A 14,273-nucleotide genomic window follows, 5' to 3' on the forward strand; every position below is an offset into this window, starting at 1 on the left:
TATATATATATATATATATATATACATACATACATACATACATACATATATATATATATATATATATATATATATATATATATATATATATATATATATATATATATATATATCTTCTCATTACAAGCAAAAAAATCTTGTTCCACTGGCAGATTTTTCTACTTATTTTAAGTGAAAATCTACTTGAAACCAGTGATGAGTCTTGTTTTAAGTGTAATGAGATTTTTTTACTAAAATGAGACATTTTAACTAGAAATAAGACAAATATTCTTGTTAAGATTTTGAGTTTTTGCAGTGATCCATTTTACTTATCCTGTGAATGACAGAGTCATATTGATAAGTTCAGAAAAGGGTTTTTTATTGTTGTGTTTTGATGTATTTGATGTAAGCCCAGTGGATATTTAAAGCTTACAGAAGGCTGCATTTAACTGCTGCTATGTCATTCCTGCAGTATTTCTGCAGGTGTTTTGGTCACTGCTATTATTTGTAATATATTATATTATTTGTAATCAGCACAAATTATCTGTCCCCATGTCCCCATTGTGACAAAGTTCTTTATTTTCTGTAATGCAATTAAAATAACAAATATGTCATACATTCTGGATTCATTACAAATCAACTGAAATATTGCAAGCCTTTTATTATTTTAATATTGCTGATTATGGTTTACAGTTTAAGATTAAGATTCCCAGAATATTCTAATTTTTTGAGATAGGATATTTGAGTTTACTTAAACTGTAAGCCATGATCAGAAATATTAAAATAATAAAAGGCTTGCAATATTTCATTTGATTTGTAATGAATCCAGAATGTATGACATTTTTGTTTTTGTAATCACAATTTTGAAAATCACAATATTCTAATTTTCCGAGACAGTCCTGTATATATATATATATATATATATATATATATATATATATATATATATATATATATATATATAGCCTATACATACAAGCATATCTCCAGAAGTTTAGTGTCTCCTGAGTTGGTTGGGTGTTTTAATTTAACATTTGCAAACAGTACAGTGATAACAAATCTTCACATTATGCAATTTCACATTGAATTATAACATATAAAGAGTATAACTCAAAAAAAAGCACAACACATTATAACCAGCCAGGGGGGATGAAATTATAACAGAAAGCCAAAACATTTACATACATTTATGGTTTTGATTGCTTTCGAATTAGTAGAAAACTTAATAGAGTCCAGATACTGATTTAATTCACAATGAAAAGTAAAAAAGAGGGTTTTTTGTGTAAGAATTTGGATTTGTGGATGTGGAATTTTGCAAGGATGTCTCCAGAGTTGGTATCTGCACTATTTCCAGCAGTATTTCTGGTCCAGTGATGCGGGGGTCCTCAGTGTCCGCTAGTGTCCGTTAGGGGGAGCGGTCTCTCCGGGTCCGCAGTCAGTCTCGTCTCCTCCACAGGACGGAACTAGTAACGCATTTACCGATAGCAGGGTGCAGGGCGGCGGGGCCCCGAACACAGAGCTGCTTCCCCGGCACAGCGGTCCTAGCGCAGGGGTGGATGGTTCAGATGAGCCGTGGGTCCAGGTGCTCCGAGCTGCTCTGATTCTGCTCTGATTCCCCCGGTCCTCTCCACCACAGATTCCCCCGGTCCTCTCCACCACAGCCCGACACCATGGCAGACCCCGCGGTCGCCGACACTCGCCGGCTCAACTCCAAGCCCCAGGACCTCACTGACGCCTACGGCCCCCCCAGCAACTTCCTGGAGATAGATGTGTACGACCCCCAGATCGTGGGGGTCGGCAGGACCCGGTACACTACTTACGAAGTTCGGATGCGGGTAGGTTTTGAACCCGCGACCCAAACACAGTGTTGAGTAATCACGCTGCAACCCTGTTAGCCTGTTAGCATGCGGGGCTAGCGCGGTGGCGGCGGCGGCCGCCTCTGGGGGCTCGGGACGCCGCGCCAGCAGAACTCTAGCGCCGGGGACCGGCCGCGGCCTGTGGGCAGAGGGCTAGCTGCTGGGTGTAGCCGGCCAGGCTCACTGGGGGAAGTTTCTGCAACATGCTGGCGTGGTGGGAGCAGGCAACGGTGTATATAAATAAACCACTCCTTACCACTAGTTATTTAACTTACTAGAATCAAAGTCATTGGAGTGATTAATTAGGAGAATGAGAGCCAGGACTGGAGCTAGCTGTTAGCACCAGTGGACATGTATGTGTTCCTGTCAAAGTGCAGCCAGTCCAACTAACACACAACTTATCTCGTTTTTGTTCACTTTAAGTACAAGACATTTTATCAGACATGATATGAAACAAACCAGACGATGCTAATATACTTAAAAAGGGGAAAAAGGAGCAGTAACCCTGTTTAAATGAATCTGACCCACTGGTAAGAACAACAGTGTTTATTAAGAGGTTTGGTGTTCTCATCATCCACCACCATTACTATCATTATTATTACTTTTACCATCATCATTAGAGAACATTGGTGATACAAGTAGTAGTGGAAGTACCAGTAACCAGTTTCACTTCCTCAGTTGAGTTTGTAAGAGTGCGAGGGAGGAGGAAAAATCCCAAACACAGCACATTTCTACATGTTCACTGACATTACACAGACACAGTCATTGCAACTTCCCAGGCGTGGCTTTCCAAGGCTCAATGTAAAAAAGTTACTATTGTCACATATTGAATATTTTGTATTATTCTCAGCTGTCATTGATTGATTCTTAGTATTGCCAGACTTGAATAGATTATATGGGGGAGGTTAACCAGTTTCAGGTAGGCTTTTTTTCCCCCCATAATAATGATAACCCTGTCTACAAGCACAGACAAGTCCAAACAAAGCCTCAACAGTAAAGTTAAAAGATGACGTCTTTTAATGAAAGAAAACTACATACTTATTTCTTACTGTGGACATTGTTAGTATAATGTACACTGGAGCATGGTTAAATATATGAATCACTTGATATCAATATAAACCACAATTTGTCTTTATCACCTTTTTTGTGTTTAAAACTGTGGCTGCATTCCAAATCCCATACTTCCACCCTAATGAGTATGCAAAATGAGTAATTAGTTTAGTGCCTCAGAAACATTAGTACGTACTCAATAGTATGCTCTATCCATACTCATTCCGGAGAAATGTATTAGTGTGGATTGATGGACACTAGCTAAGCAGAAACTTCCCACAATGCAATGCAGCGGCGTTTGGTGTCTAGTGGATACGTATATGTCATAAGTATAATAATATTATTATATAATATTAATATTATAATATTCGTATATATATTTTTTTTTTAATTATAATGTCATCTTGTTTCGGCCAGAATAAACGGGAAATAGCGGAGCAGTGCTTCTACTGCTGCTGTTACCATGGTAACAGCTGCTACTGCTGCTGTGACACGTCACTTCCTCCCAACGGCAGGAAGTGACGTGTGCGCTCTTAATAGTACGTCCGAATTAATGCACACTACTGATATTTACTCAAAAGTGTGCCGAACTTAAGTATACTTTTTAGTATGGCATTTCGGACGCGCCATATGTCTTAAGAAATGATTTTACTCACTTGTCGCTTGGCTTCTTTAAATATTTGATATCTTTATTTGGAGACATTATGTGAACATTTAATGTTAACATAACTTGTTGCTTATAAAATGGTGAGAAAAATACAGGTGCACCAGCACCAAATATGAATAAAGATAATGGCATGTTGCCGTAATTACAGATTTTACTGTCAACAGTCAAGTGTGCTATCTGTGGCAGGACCTGTTCTCACAGGCTTAACAGTAACCTTGTACCCGCGATGACACTGAATATAAACCAATGGTTTACATGTTTCTTTCTCTGTAGACAAACCTGCCCATTTTCAAATTAAAGGATTCATGTGTGAGGAGAAGATACAGTGACTTTGAGTGGTTAAAGAATGAGCTGGAAAGAGACAGTAAGGTGAGTGAGCCATGTTGATCATATTTCAGGCTAAGATTTAAAAAAGGCTTCCTGAAGTGAAGAAATATTTTCATTAAACATGGAATCTGTTATTCTAAGATGGAAAGATATAATCCAGTTACAATGCTTGAAGTTTTGCAATCTGGTAATATAGAGAAAATGAAAATGTAGTATTCTCTTGTTGCTTTTTTTAATGTTATTTTTATCTGCAACTGTATTTTCATTTTAAACTTGGTTTGTCACTTGAGCTTAAATGTGTCTTTTAATTTATTTGGGGCATGGTTGGTATGTGTTTTTTTGGGGGTTGGTTGTTTGCATTGACCCGTGCCACATTCAGATTGTAGTACCACCTCTGCCGGGCAAAGCTCTGAAGAGACAGTTGCCATTCCGTGGAGACGAGGGCCTTTTTGAGGAGTCCTTCATCGAGGAGCGGCGATCGGGCCTGGAGCAGTTCATCAACAGGTCAGACAGCCCCACTTCTCCCTAAATGAAACAACACATAGTTTCACTTAAAATGTGTTGCTTTGTGAAATCTAAACTTAAAATTATCTTAGTATAAAGCGCTATTAAAGTGAGCACAAATCTTGTCTCAAAGCTGTTGTTGTTTTCTGCAGAGTTTTTTAGGCAAAAAATAAACAGAATTTCACAATAGATTCTGTCAAATCGGTTTTGCTCCAGTAAAAAAAGAACATTTCTTCTAATTAATCCACGATTGCATTTGACAAACATTTCACGACAAAGTATTGAAAATCAGGAGAGTATAATGCATTTTTTTTCTTTCTTGCTGTCTGTGTGCATTTTTCTGCAGAATTGCAGGTCACCCTTTGGCCCAGAATGAGCGCTGTCTTCACATGTTTCTGCAAGAGGAATCCATTGACCGTAACTACATTCCTGGAAAAGTACGACACTAGGGTTACTGAGGGAGACGGGTGGTTGGGAGGAGTGTAACTGTGGGGTGTTGAGTGGACGGCCTCTTGCTCTTCTCTTCCTGCAGAACTTCTCTCAGTCTGTCTTTCTTCTTTTTTTGCTTTATTGGTCTCTTGTTCTTACTCTCTATATCATTACAAAGTCATATAAACCGTATCATGGAGTTTTAGTATGTATATCTGCACATATGGACAATATCTCAGACAGCTCTGTGATTCCTGCCCCCCCCCCCCTTGTGCATTTGTTTTATAAGTGTACACTAAGGAAGGCCCCCCCACAGTCGTCGTCATTGTGTCTTGAATATTTGGCTCTTAATCATAAATTTCAGGAATGAAAATACTGTATGATACGGTCAGACTTTCTTTTGAGTGTCATATACAGTGCCCAGCATAAATGAGTACACCCCCTTTGAAAAGTAACATTTTATACAATATGTCATTGAAAACAAACAATATTTCCAAAATGTGCACAGGTTACGTTTAATACAGCATCTGTTGAACTTTTGACTTAAAACAAAGGTTAATAATATAACTCAGATGACATTTTTTTCAATTTTAGTCAAATTAGTGTGGTGCAATAATGAGTACACCCCACTGTAGGTCTCTGAGCAAAGCTATATTTTAGGCTCCCAATGTGTAATTGAACAAGCATTCAACCACAGGTGAGTCTAATTAGTCATTACACAGGTGTTCATTAGGCAGGTGGCTACAAAAGGGGGTTACCTAAAGCAAACCACCCCTTCCCATTTCCTGCTGTCCGCAATGGCACCACATGGAAGAGAAATGACACCAGATCTGCGAAAGATAATCATTTCTTTACACCAGAAAGGTAAAGGCTACAAGAATATCAGCAAAACCTTACAAATTAGTAAGAATACAGTTGCAAAAGTAATTCAAAAATTTAAGAAAGATGGAACTGCAACCACTGCACAGAGACGTCCAGGTCGACCACGGAAGTTAACACCACGACAGGAGCGTCTTGTGATGAGAAGGGTTGAAGAAAACCGGCATGCAAGTTCCCTGCAATTATCTAGGGAAGTAGCAAGTGCAACTGGAGTGACTGTTTCTCGTGACACAATACGCCGTACAGTGCAGAGGAGTGGCATGCATGGGTGTCGTCCTCGAAAGAAGCCTCTCCTAAAGCCCAGTCACAAGAAAGCCCGTCTAGAGTTTGCCAGGGCACATGCCGACAAAGGTGAGCGCTACTGGGACTCTATACTGTGGAGTGATGAGACCAAAATCAATCTTTTTGGAACCGATGGTTTCAACACTGTCTGGCGTCGCAAGGGTGAGGAATACAAAGAAAAGTGCATGGTGCCCACAGTGAAACATGGAGGGGGTAGTGTCCTTATGTGGGGCTGCATGAGTGCTGCTGGTGTTGGGGAACTGCATTTCATTGATGGCATCATGAATTCAGAAATGTACTGCTCTATACTGAAAACTAAGATGCTTCCATCACTTCTTGCCCTTGGTCGTCGTGCCCTTTTCCAACATGACAATGATCCTAAGCACACATCTAAAGCCACTGCTGGCTTTCTGAAAAGGAACACGGTGAGAGTGATTCCGTGGCCAAGTATGTCACCTGATCTGAACCCAATTGAACATCTTTGGGGAATTCTAAAGAGACAGGTTGAGCATCACTCTCCATCCAACATCCAATCTCTGAAAGAGGTCATTGTAGAAGAATGGAAAAAGATTGATGTTGCCAAATGTCGCCAACTTGTGCATTCCATGCCCAGGAGACTTGAAGCTGTCATTAAAAATAATGGAGGCCATACAAAGTACTAAATGTACTACATTTAGTAGTTTTTGTTGTGGGGTGTACTCATTTTTGCACCACACTAATTTGACTAAAATTGAAAAATATGGCATCTGAGTTATATTATTAACCTTTGTTTTAAGTCAAAAGTTCAACAGATGCTGTATTAAACGTAACCTGTGCACATTTTGGAAATATTGTTTGTTTTCAATGACATTGTTTAAAATGTTATTTTTCAAAGGGGGTGTATTCATTTATGCTGGGGACTGTATACTCATGATTGTAATATAATGTTAATAAAGTAGAATAATATCTAAATATGTGTGCTGGCACCAATGTTTACCATAGAGATGTGTGCAGACTCAATGAGAATTCTGATCCTGTTTTGTCCTTTTTTTTTTCTTTTTTTTTTTCATAGGTATGAATGAAGTAAGTTTGCTTTATTTTACTCTGCCTCTAAGAGCTCTCTGGAAGTTAAGGTGGTTGCATGGGCACTGCAAAGGCTAAAGGCGATAGTTCACAGATACTCATTAAAACCATGTTTATATACATCTCCAAGAGATCTGTCATTTTATCTTGCAAATATGCATCACATAATCCCTGGCTGTGATATAAAAGCAACCAGAATTTCCCCCCCCCCCAAAAAAAGCTGGAAAAAAATCATGGTGTTTTAAAGAGGAAGAACATTCTTCAAACCAGATTTGCATTATTTTATAGCTAGCATGGATGTATATACGTTTTTAAATGGAAATAGATGCACGAGAGTCAGTTGGCCACGGCATAATCTGGCTTGCAGAAGTTTCTCTGTTCACCAACATTGGGCCAGTGGGGGACCAACCCATCACTACTGCTGGAGTTTATGTGAACTATTGTTTAATTGGGAACAAGTATTTGTCATCACATAACACAAGCTTTTATAAAATATTCCTCTTCAAACTAATACCAATATATCGCCATTAATTGTACCAATCATTGCCTGCATGACACACTTGCTCGCTGACTTTATTTTCTCCTTACAAACTTTGATCCTTTGTTAGCCCGTCTGTTGATTCATCTCTGGGTGATTTGTTTTTCTTCTGCTTTCTTTTTCAGACATTGGAATATTGTGCAAAATGTCTGAAAAACAAAGTTACCACTTCTGCAATCATGTAAATATTGAGATAGCCTGCATATTCATGTCCAAGTTGTTGCATGAGTCTGCCAGCTAAATATTACATGTCCGCCTCTTCAGTTTATTAAGACACAACTTATATCCAGCAAGCAAAATATCTTGAATTAACTGTCTACATAACAGCAGTTAAAAAGTATATATTTTTTTTCATCCTTGTCTATTGGTCATAAGTCTTAAAGCGCTCACAGCATCATAGACTACGTTTACATGCAGTCAAAATTGGGGTTATTGCTAATATTCCGGTTACTGAAACATTGGGAATATTCCGTTTCCATGGTAATTAATCATTCAGGATATCTGGATCAAACCAGCGATGCACGGAGAACGTGATGACGCAATTCCCGTCATTTCTGCTTCTTCTTCCTGTATCCAAATTCAAAACAAATGCTGCTTTGCGCAACTTTTCTCTCACCTTCTTTTAAATCTGTCTATCCCGGTATTTTCTACTGTCTACAAATGCAGAAATGTTCATATCCTTCATTACATTTATGAAGTGATTAGTCTCCTCCTGGTCTTGGTTTCTCCGTGTTTATAAGAACTTCCTGGACTCAAAAGACCAGGATTCCTTGTGAACAGAGCATGAGCAGAAAACAGATTCCTGTTCCGTTTGATGGGGATATTCTGTTAGGCGTTTACATGACCCAATATTCAGGTTTTAAAAGGAGTAACCCAGGGCTCATATTCGGGTTTTTAAAAACCAGAATATGAGCAAATTCGGGTTATTCAAAGGGGTTATTGGTGTTTACATGGCCGTGCAAATTTGGGTTATTGCCAATATTCGGGTTTTAAAAGGGTTATTGATGCATGGAAACGCAGTCATTGTGGAGCTTGACCCAAAAAGAGAAGAAGAATGTTCACTGCATGATGCTTGATGGTGCAGTCGGCTGCACGGCAGCCCTTCTGCTCAGCAAACATGTTCAGGGTTGGACACCATGTCATGAAAGCTGCATGCAGTCCAACGTACTCGAAAGCTCCTGTTGGATCTTCCACCACAATTTTATTGAACTGATCCATTTCCACCCGTGTAATGCCTGTGGAAGCGTGCTGAAGCTAAACTTGGTGGCAGAGCCTGTTGAGCAACACTTTCAAGTCTCAGTTTAACTAAATAGGAGGAATAAGCATGTTAAATGTTACTTCAGGCAAATTGCATAGTCCAGGGGCCAGAGCCCAAAATTTCACCTGTCAGCACCACTCAAGGTGAACAAACTTACTTAGGATTTTTGAAAAGATCCATGTATGTAGATGATATTTTGGTATAATAACCTTCCTGAATGGCAGCTGGATCATAGTTATCAGCTCATGAAGTTACCAAAACCTTCAGAAAATTACATTTTAGATGCTGCTGCATATCCTGGTTTAGACTCATGTGCAGGATATCTGTCAACGTTTCACAATATTGTCTTTGGTATCATTTTAAAGGAGACCTTTTAAAGCATTCATTCAAGCTAAGATGTGATACATTTCCTGAATCCTTATGCTCCTGTGAGTATTCCAGTTTTTGTATTTTGTGTATCTGTTGTTCCTAGATGACACAGGGATAAAAGATAGTATATCATTTAGGGGAAAATTGTGTGTGTGTTGTTAATGTGTTGTTTATAGATTAAAGAGCTGCAGTGACCTCTATGTTGGTCAGAAAGATTCCCATCTTAGCTTGAATGAATGCTTAAAATGATACCAAAGACAATATAGTGAAACATTGACAGATATCCTGTACATGAGTCTAAACCAGGATATGCAGCAGCATCTAAAATGTAATTTTCTGAACTCCATGAGCTGATAACTCTGATCCAGCTGCCACTCAGGAAGGTTATCATACCAGAATATCATCTACAGACATGGATCTTTTCAAAAATCATAAGTAAGTTTTGTCACCTTGAGTGGTGCTGATATCTGGCCTGGAACATGGACTAATAGTATGAAAAGCACTTGTCCAGTAAGTTCATAGTCTTTGACTTTACTGTGAAGTTGAGACTCTTGCCACCTCTTAACGAAACATGAAAAGTTCAGCAGTTAATCAAAAATTGTGGGAAAGATGGAGCTCTTTCAGTGCACGGACCCAACCCGTATTTGCTCTACTTGTGATAAGTGATCGTGCGTCTGTGCGTTCTGTGTAAGGAGACTGATTGAAAGAGCTCTGAGCGAATCCACTTATAGGCTGAACATGTTTGTGTTTACTCCTCATGGTGTTTTCTCTCTCTCTCATTCTCTCTCTCTATTGCAAAGACTATACAGACCGAAGCACCTGCCCTGTGTACATTTATTTCTACATCACATCATTATAATGTGGATGGGAATATCAGAAGTGAAAAATATCAGCAATGCAGGGAAGAAGAAAAAAACAGCTTTTGCTCCTGGTCGAAATTAAGAGATTCACTGTATAAAATAAGTTTACGTTGTGTCTTCATTCAGTCATTCCACACGCGGTGTGTAAAAACATTTTGATTCATCAGTTATGAGAAAGACATGCTACTTGTGTTTCTTATTTTTGCCTTTTTCTTTGGAAGAAAGGTTATTATGCTCTCTGAAAGTTTTATGTAAGATTTAAAAATAAGAGCTTAATTACCAGTTTGTCATTGATGTTTTTTTTTTGCTTGCAAAGATGTGATTTTGGTGATACCTTCCAAAGTCGAGCCACATGTAGCATCATGGGAAAAGACAGCAGCGAGTCATTCCAGTCAGTATATTTTACATTCTGCACATGCTGTTATACTGAATTACTTGTTTTAACTTTGATGTCTCTGTTTCATTTGACCTATTTTTTGGCTTTGTGTTAAATCAGCTATCGGAAGTTAATTTAGGCAAACAAACATAATTAAACACTGTGACAAGAGGTTCATTTTATGAACAAAATCTCACTGTTTAAAGTCTCAATCAGCATCTGGTTTGTTGGGGGGAAAAAATTGCCCATTTTCTGCTTATTTACAGCTCTTTAATTCTTTACCAATATTATTGTGAAATATATTAATACAAGCTGTCATTGCAGTTCCACTTTGGGTGATGAGGAACTGCCTTGTTAATTCTGTCTACCAATTAAATTTCCTGCTGCCTACCGTGTCATGTCTGTTTTGGGTTTTGGAGAGGAGGAATGAAGCTCAGTGAATCCACCTTTCAGGTTGTGATTAGTGTGTCACGCTGAGCGTTGAGAGGATCGGGAGGGAGGCAGAAGAGTTGGATGAAGGGCTGCCAAACGGCAGATCTAATTCCAAACTAATTCACTCATGAAATGGGAAAAGAGAGCTTAAAAGATTTGATTTAAATTTAAAAGTTGTTTTTTTTTTTTTTTTAATAAATCAAAGTCACATTTGTGAGTGTGGTTGAACATAACAGAATTATGAACACTATAGAGACAATTATGGATACACCAGTATGTGGCAAGAAAAAGTATGTGAACCCCCTGGAATTAATATTTCTTGTGGTTTTTTCTGCATAAAACATCATCTGACCATCTTAGTCACAAAAATCCAACACAATGTGCTTAAGATAACAAAAATTATTATGTTTTTAAGAAACCCAATAAATATTCCCAGTGCTGGTGGAAAAAACCCACTGATTAATGAGTTCAATGATGGCTGATTTGAATCTGTTCTATGTACACATTGAACCCAGTTCATGAGATGAATCAGGTGAGGGGATTTGGAGCGACTAATAAACTACAGGACTGTCTCAGAAAATTAGAATATTGGGATTTTCTGTAATGCAATTACAAAAACAAAAATGTCATCCATTCTGGATTCATTACAAATTAACTGAAATATTGCAAGCCTTTTATTATTTTAATATTGCTGATCATGGCTTACAGCTTAAGAAAACTCAAATACCCTATCTCAAAAAATTTGAATATTCTGGGAATCTTAATCTTAAACTGTAAGCCATAATCAGCAATATTAAAATAATAAAAGGCTTGCAATATTTCAGTTGATTTGTAATGAATCCAGAATGGATGACATTTTTGTTTTTTTAATTGCATTACAGAAAATAAAGAACGTTATCACAATATTAAAATGTTCTGAGACAGTCCTGTAGCTGAAAGCTTGAAGACATCACTGCCATCGATGTCAAACATCTCTGCATATGAGCAAACTATACACGAGTCCTTAGCAATGCAGGGTGTCCATGATAGAACACCGTCGAGGAAGCGTCTGCTCACCCAAGTGTTGCAGCACCTTAAGACCCGGCAATCTGCAACGCTAAAGGGGAAATGCTTTGTGGGCCGATGGAACAAAAGTGGAATTGTTCAGAAATATCATTATATACGGCACAAAAATGAAGACATTTACCAGTATCAACCCTGTAACAGTGAAGTGGAGTGGACATCATGGTTTGGGCTTTCGTCTCTGCTTCAGGGAGTGCTGTCACTGTGGGAGGAGGAATTTCCCTGTTTTACCAAAACATCCCACAAGGGAATGTCAGGGAGGCTGTCGCCAGCTGAAAACTGGCATAGATGCAGATAATGAATAGCTGCAGTCCTTACTATATTCAAAATAGTTCAAATTAAGTATAAATTCACGATAAGAGAAGGGGAAAATCTTGGTAAATGGAGATGTCCTATCCTTATTGTGACCCCTTTTAATCCAGAATAATATTGTGTGTAGGTCCAAAAGCATCATTATCCTGAGACACAGACAGTTTAAAAACGTAGCGGTAACAGCAAATGAAAGGAAAAAACCAAATTAGTCCAAAGAGAGAATCGTATGAGAACCAGCTGCTGCACTTAACATTGAGTTCCACTCAACATTAATTTTTAAAGGCCTCTAATCTTTCTCTTGCTGTCTTGGCTTGGTCTTTAGGAAACACAGGGATTAACGGGGGAGGGGATTCTGGCTACAGGTGGATTAAACCTGTCCCAGAATAGCGATCTTGTGATGTAGAACTTTGACTGCAGTCTGTCCAAAGTAGCGATGACTGTAATTGGAGACAATTGTGGTTTCCACATGATCGGACAACCGAATCCCAAATTTTTACATTAATGCATTCCTGGTGTTGTCCTGAACTGCACAAAGGCCCATTTTAGGTAAAAAGAAAAAGTCTGGTTTGATTGAACATTCCGGTATCACAACTTTTCTTAAGGGAATAAAGCTGCATGGATGCTGCTGTTCAGAAAGAAGGGAATAAATGAATGATCTGAAAGAATGTGTGGATATCCTGGGATACATACGACAGCCATGACGCTCCTGGTGGATGAGCACAGTGACCTATAAAACGTGTAAGCTTTGATGTGTTGGCCTTGTCCTGGGTAATGACAGTGGGCCGACAGGATGGGACAGAGGGCCACTGCAGAGATTAGGCTGTGTTTTTCTTAGCCATTTTAACCACAGAGCCCAGTGTGCAACCGTGACGCTTGTTGTACTTGCCGAGACACCTAGTTGGGTTAACTTGATAAAGTGGAAATGAATTGAAAGAGCAACCTAAAGCAGCGTGACTGAGCATGAACAAAAGGAGAGACGAGTGGCTACTATAGTACCATTGGACAGGAAGGGATTGTTGGAGATCGAGAAAATAAAAAGTGCAAATTCATTTATTCAAAGTTACCTCTGGTTTAGTTAATCATAAAAGCTCAGTAAAATGTTAGAGCGGATTTAAAACAACAAGAACAATTATTGCAATCAACAACTACGAAAAGCACAGCAGCGTTTTGATGGTTTGTTGTGAGTGTTGACAAAGACAAGAACATTGTGATGGAGCTCGGTTATCACTCAGATAGAGTGAGTTGTGTGAGTTACATAGTTGTGTGCAGCAGGGATGGACCAAATTACATCATTATGTAGTTCAAAATAAAACACTAAATACCTTTCTTGTAAGTGTATCAAAAAATAAGCTTCAAAATATATTAATATATATATATATATATATATATATATATATATATATATATATATATATATATATATATATATATATATATATATATAAATATATGCATATACACTTATGTATAAATCTACACCATCTAGCGGAACAGAACTACGGTAGTGCAGCATATGGTGGTTTTTAAAGCCACCCGATGTAGTAATACCATTTCTGACCACGGGGGGGGGCATACACATCCAGTGGCTTGAGTACAAGCCACTAAGAATGAATGAGCGGAGACAGTCCAGCACATCTTGTAATACCCTTTTATTCCAGTCAAGGTGCACTGACACAGACTAACGGGAACTTTCGCGGGACATGCTGCCCCCATGATGTCAGAGTTGGTTTTGCTGCATAAAGTGACTTTAACATGCTAAATCATCTCATGGCACAGTGTAGTGATGAAATGTGAAACCCAGCTATCCTACATCCTCTACACAGCCGACTTTAAGCGGAAATGATCGGGATGAATGTTAGATATTAACATCTAGTACTGTGCTAGTCTAGAGTTTTTCCCTGCAATCTATTCTAATGTCTAATAATAATTTTTTCTCTGTTATCTCATAGAGGTTTCAGAAAGTATTCATGTTTTACTATTAGATACTTAACTCTTAACTATTTGGAACCAAAATATTAAGCTGTTCTGCGA

At 38.5% G+C, this 14,273-nt stretch overlaps 1 protein-coding gene across 3 annotated transcripts; it reads left to right on the plus strand.

Moving 5' to 3' along the window:
• Positions 1-1,409: 1,409 nt before the first annotated feature.
• On the plus strand, positions 1,410-10,824 carry snx12 (sorting nexin 12). 3 transcript variants are annotated; one of them, XM_061739489.1, is made up of 5 exons: positions 1,410-1,814; positions 3,826-3,921; positions 4,259-4,383; positions 4,730-4,820; positions 10,001-10,824. In XM_061739489.1, the coding sequence occupies exons 1-5, from the start codon at positions 1,650-1,652 to the stop codon at positions 10,217-10,219; spliced, it is 696 nt and encodes a 231-aa protein (XP_061595473.1). In that variant the 5' UTR covers positions 1,410-1,649; the 3' UTR covers positions 10,220-10,824. The 3 variants fall into 3 exon arrangements, with proteins under 3 accessions (XP_061595473.1, XP_061595472.1, XP_061595471.1); XM_061739488.1 differs by lacking the exon at positions 10,001-10,824 and adding an exon at positions 7,025-7,237 and having other exon boundaries at positions 1,411-1,814; XM_061739487.1 differs by lacking the exon at positions 10,001-10,824 and having other exon boundaries at positions 1,412-1,814; positions 4,730-4,991.
• The last annotated feature ends 3,449 nt before the right edge of the window (positions 10,825-14,273 follow it).

The sequence above is a fragment of the Cololabis saira genome, chromosome 14 (genome assembly GCF_033807715.1).
Source record: "Cololabis saira isolate AMF1-May2022 chromosome 14, fColSai1.1, whole genome shotgun sequence".
Classification (NCBI taxonomy): Eukaryota; Metazoa; Chordata; class Actinopteri; order Beloniformes; family Belonidae; genus Cololabis; species Cololabis saira.